The sequence below is a fragment of the Haemaphysalis longicornis genome, unplaced genomic scaffold (genome assembly GCF_048455015.1).
Source record: "Haemaphysalis longicornis isolate Haplotype H1 unplaced genomic scaffold, Haemaphysalis longicornis Haplotype H1 scaffold_7, whole genome shotgun sequence".
In the NCBI taxonomy this organism is placed as follows: domain Eukaryota; kingdom Metazoa; phylum Arthropoda; class Arachnida; order Ixodida; family Ixodidae; genus Haemaphysalis; species Haemaphysalis longicornis.
Window position 1 is genome coordinate 163,616,993 of NW_027526422.1, and position 5,035 is coordinate 163,622,027.

Below are 5,035 nucleotides of genomic sequence, written 5' to 3' on the forward strand. Positions count from 1 at the left end.
TTACTTTCATTGTATTTTTCGATTGGTTCTGTTTGTATTTCGCGGGAAGATGCAGGGTACCATTGTTTTTCAATTTTTATCATTTTTGTTAATGCAAACAATGCCTTTTGCATTGCTCTTTTTCATTTTAAATTGATGAGGATCGATACAGTAGACGGTCTAGTATTTCGTAATTCATTTAGGTTTTACATTTCGTTTTCTAGATTTATTATGCTTAAATCACTGCAGTACAAACACCATTCTCATGTTGTTATTTCATTTTTTGTGGTGTATTTATACTTACTCGCATTATAAATGTCTGATTTGCCTATTCATTGCCAAACTAGGTAAGTTTTCGTTTCTACGTATTATATTTTGGAATTGTTTCTTCCCATTATGTACATTCACCCCACAAAAGGAAAAAAAATTCATACGTTAAAATGGCAGATTACTCAACAGATTTAATTAAATCTGCTGTTCGAGTTGGTGTACTATGCAAAGATGCCTACGCTCTAAACACGTTATGTTCTTGTACACTTCTACATGTAGAGCTTAACAAACTTCGCCAGCCTTGCATTGTGTAACATCTCTCTCCTGAGGTAGCTGTTCGCTAGTCCAGAAATGACAGATCCGGGTCCGTCACTGGTTCGTCCTGCGGCAACCCGTAGTCATCTGTGGATGTCGGGAATGGTGCCCCCATGACCGGGTAGCTGTCGTCGTCTTCATCGTCGCAGGAAAGCTCTTCCGGCTCATCGGCTTTATCTTCAGCAGCACGGTAAGGGCTCGTCGAGCACAGAAGGCGGCGTCGCTTGGACGGGTTCGCAGCATCTGCGAGATAAAGGCAAAAAAAAATCCTTGTAAAATAACTTGCAACACACCACGAACAATGGGCCTCTTCGATTTACAGTCTCGGGCTCACCGCGGACTCCCCGAGAAGCAGTCCAACATTCGATTTCCCCGTGTATCCCTATGGCTTCGAAGAATCCTCGGACTACCCGCGGGCAGCCCGCGGGGAGCCAGAAGTGGAAAATCGAAGAGGCCCAATGTCAGCCTACGTCGTGAAGCCCTCGAAGCTACTCAATGCGCTTAGCGAGAGAACGCAAGTGCATGCGAAAGCAGCAAAGTCGCCATGGCGCAGCACTCACCATTTTCGGGGTCTCCAGAGCGCTTCTGTGGGTAAGTGCTTCCCAGCTCCACTGCAGGCACGTTTTCCACTTTGACGGAATCCCCGTTGCCGCTCCCAGTGGGCGCATCACAGCAGCCGCTACTGGCAGGCCGGGCCCAGTCCCTCCACAGGTTCCGCAACAGATGGCGCCGCCGAATCCCCGGGTCTCGACGGCTGCCATCCAGGACCTGGATCTTCTCCCTGGCTGCAGAGAAAACAGACTCAGCATTCGCTTCCATCTAAAAGAACGATACAGAGGGATACTCAACCTCAAACAGGGCAGCGAACAAACACCGCTTACACGACAGCTAGAAGAGAAACGACTGAACTCACTGAGTGACTTGCTTTTTCGCTTTTTGACCTTACCTCATTCCCTTTCCACTGAGAGAAACGTGATTGGTGGGGCATAGCTTATCGCCCCACCCCCCTTTTCTTAGAAAACAAGCAGTCGGGCGACAAAAGTGTCCCGCCTTTATGACAAAGCTTCTTGTTCCAGGAACAAACCCAGCGAACACCTGGTACCGGCCCTCTTACCTTGAAGCGAACGCTCGTGCCGTCAAGGTCAACCAAGCGCACGTGCAGTTGTCGGCGCCCGGGATAGCGCCTCTGAACACCAATCCACAAATAAATAAAAAATGAAAATAGGGTGCACTGGGGCACATATTTACTGATGAATTCTACTGCTAAAAATAACTGGCGCGAGTGGTAAAACCATCTGTTTAAAATTAGCTTCGCACACAGTGTTATACTTTTCAAATGTGTTCCGCATCGAGCTACAGGTTTTTACTTCTGTAATAAGTTGAATGGTTGTGACTGTGCGTTTTCTATACATTTATTCGTGCACGGTGGATAACCCTTGCAAAGACACGTAGGACGACGCGGTCAAAAGCCTCCATTTGCATTTTTTAGTGCGCTTCGGCTGCCGCTCCAGCTGCCTCGATAATCTCTCGGGTAAGTGCATGAGAAGACAGGTGTTGTTTAGAATAACCTATTGTTACGTAGTTGGTGCATCTTGGTGAACAAACATGGGCTTTTCGCGAGAAATGCAACACTTACGGCAAATACTGGACAAGCGCAAACGAAAGTCCTTCATGTATGTGCTGTCTGTCTCGCGCAAAGCCCGGGTTTATTCACCAAGATGCACCAACTGGCTCAACAATAGGTTCTTCTAAAGAACAGCTATCTTGATGTCAGACGTCATTGTCATGCACTTATCAGAGAGATAATCGAGGCAGGTGTAATAGGAAGCAAATGGGGATAATTGCATAAGTGTAGCGTCCATCCTATTGTCAACCAATGAGATTACTTATTTAGGCCATCAATTGGGAATTTTCCCATGACAGATAATTTCGTCTTTTTTCTTTGCTTCAATGTCTGCCGACAGTGGGTTTCAATCGGGTTTGTGCACGTGGCTGTTTTGCAGTTAGGGTATCTTCTATGGCGTTGCGATAAAAGGTATATGTATATTCATGAGTGTTTTTTTTTCTTTTTATTAAAACTCGTTTGAAGTGAGAGCTTGTTTATCGTCCCTCTTCTTGACGTCACTGGTCTGTTTTTGGGCTGTGAAGTAAAGTGCGTGGACGTAAAGTGCGTCCACGAGTACTCCGGCGATCGCACTTATCGGGAACACAGGAACGCGTGGCTGCAGCTACTGCCAGAGTATGCTAACAGCGCCGCGCAGAAACAGCGCGCATGCGCTTAGCGGTAGCAGGCCTACTACATAGCTCATCGCGCGCAAGCCGCCATCAGGATGCCAGAGTGTCGTCTTATGACTGGCGCATAAAGTTGCATGCAGCCCAAGTATTGGCCTTGAGCCAGCAGGAATATTTTGCCCGTTTTTTTTTACACTAATTTGGCAAGGCACATGCCAGCACCTACAATGGGGAGAGGCACCAACAAAGCACTTTTTTTTTGTAGTTTGGCTGCATATATTCAAAATATCAGAGCGAACAATGGTATTGAGCGGGCGGCGAGCGACGAGGTAAATTTAAATTTACTCGAGCAAACCTCTAGCGTGTGAGAGACGGGAGAGGAGCAGGATGAGAGGTGAGCGGCAAAGAGAAGGGAGGCATTTGCTTGGCAGGGGCGCCAGACGACTTACGTCTTTCGTCGACATTTGTGACGAAAGGAGCAGATGAGCGGTCATATTTTCCTTACCGGGTAGGGTTGCTTAAAGATATACCGTATTTATTGGGTACATTATTTATGTTCTCCTACGCGTTCTGCAGATGCCGTTTATTTAAAGCAGTGCAATAATTAAATGTGTAAATGAAGTTCCAAATGTTTCGTTTGAGAAGTTGTAACCGGTTAGCCTGTTGCGATTGTTCGGGGATTTCTTCCGTTTGTCTGTTTGTTTCTTTCATGTGTCATTTGCTGTAATGAAGCAAGGGCGGTGCGTACGATATAACTTTTTGATTTGGGGAGTCTGGGCAGCTTTATTTTAGCTCTAATGTTTTTTTCTCGCGCAAATAATTATTCTTTTATCCTGCACACCAGATCAACGCGCAAACCTCGCCAAAGAAGCAATGTTTCAAAATACAAGGCAATATACCGTTGGTATTTTGGACAACTTAGCAAAGAATACTTACACATTACCATAGTTGGATGTAACAAATTTCCAAGTTGAAGCTAGGCTGTATCATCTTGACGAAACAGCGTAAAAAACGGGGACACTAGGAGAGAAAGACAACAGGACGACAGAAAGACAACAGGTCCTGTTGTCTTTCTCTCCTAGTGTCCCCGTTTTTTACGCTGTTTCGTCAAGATGATACATAACCAGTACCAACTCGCCCAAATGTTGATCCTTCTGAAGTTAGGCTGTATGCTTTTTCGGTTGCGATTTTGAACCCTTTCCCGGCGTTGTTTTTCACAACCCGTGGCATCAGTTTCTTTAAAGCAACCTACGTCGGTTAGAACGTTTTATTTGAATTCTGGTAATTCGGGTAGGATTGCGACAACACTAATGAAGATAAATGTCTGACCTGTCAACTGTGAATATAACCGTCTACGCTACATAATAATGAAAAGAGCAAATTAAAACGCCGCTAATGCAGAAATCATGAATCGGTCTGTATTTGCAGCTGTTTGGAATAGTTCGGAAACTTTCTGAAATACAAGCATGCGATCCGTTATGTTGGAATAATAAGAACGAAGTCTCTACAATGCTGCACCTTTAAAGGCCATCATGGTGCCGCAAGGTACCTTCATCAGCTGGAACGTAAGCTGCTCTTTTCGTATAGCTTCGCTCGCTCAGAGCACCCCCGCCATGGTACCGCGTGTCTTGGTGAGGGTAATATGGCGACTCACCTGCGTCTTACGCATCAAAGCGGTGGTTGTGCCGTATCCGCTTGTGCTTCAGTGCAAGGGAACCATGTGCAAGGCGACTGTGTAACGGCTGCTTTACCGGCGCCCGGGCGCTTAGTCTTCCCATTGATTGCACGGCGGCTGTGCGAAAGGGTTCCCAACTAGGGCGACAAAGAGACCAAATGGAGGCTCTCGTTTCGGTCGGGGTAGAAATTTTTACTTGGCGGTTTGGCGAGTTTAGAGGTTTTGCACATGGACCACATTATGCAATATTTCAAGCTCAGCCATGAATTCTGTTCACTTTCGAAGAGTTCTAACTAGCATCTGTGTTTTTTCTGTGTTTTGTCTTGCCCTGCAGTCTTCTGCTCATTCACTCGCGCTGTAGTCTTGGTACCAAGCATGACCGACGCGCAGTACTCTCTCTCATGAGCAACCGTCGTTGAAGCTCCAGAGAAATAAAATTTACACACACCTCGATGTCGTGAGCTAGAAAGATAATTCTCACCTACCTGAACACAGTGGTATGGCTCACAATGTTTTATCGATAATCTATAAGGCAAGGTAGGCGTCGCGATTGGGGATGGTGAG

The 5,035-nt window shown here is 46.0% G+C and overlaps 1 protein-coding gene across 1 annotated transcript; it reads right to left on the reverse strand.

The window, feature by feature from the left end:
* Positions 1–558: 558 nt before the first annotated feature.
* LOC144146638 (uncharacterized) lies at positions 559–4,465 on the reverse strand. Its single transcript, XM_077678576.1, has 3 exons — positions 4,451–4,465; positions 1,125–1,383; positions 559–807 (listed from the first exon to the last, which is right to left on the reverse strand). The coding sequence occupies exons 1-3, from the start codon at positions 4,463–4,465 to the stop codon at positions 590–592; spliced, it is 492 nt and encodes a 163-aa protein (XP_077534702.1). The 3' UTR covers positions 559–589.
* Between the last annotated feature and the right edge of the window lie 570 nt (positions 4,466–5,035).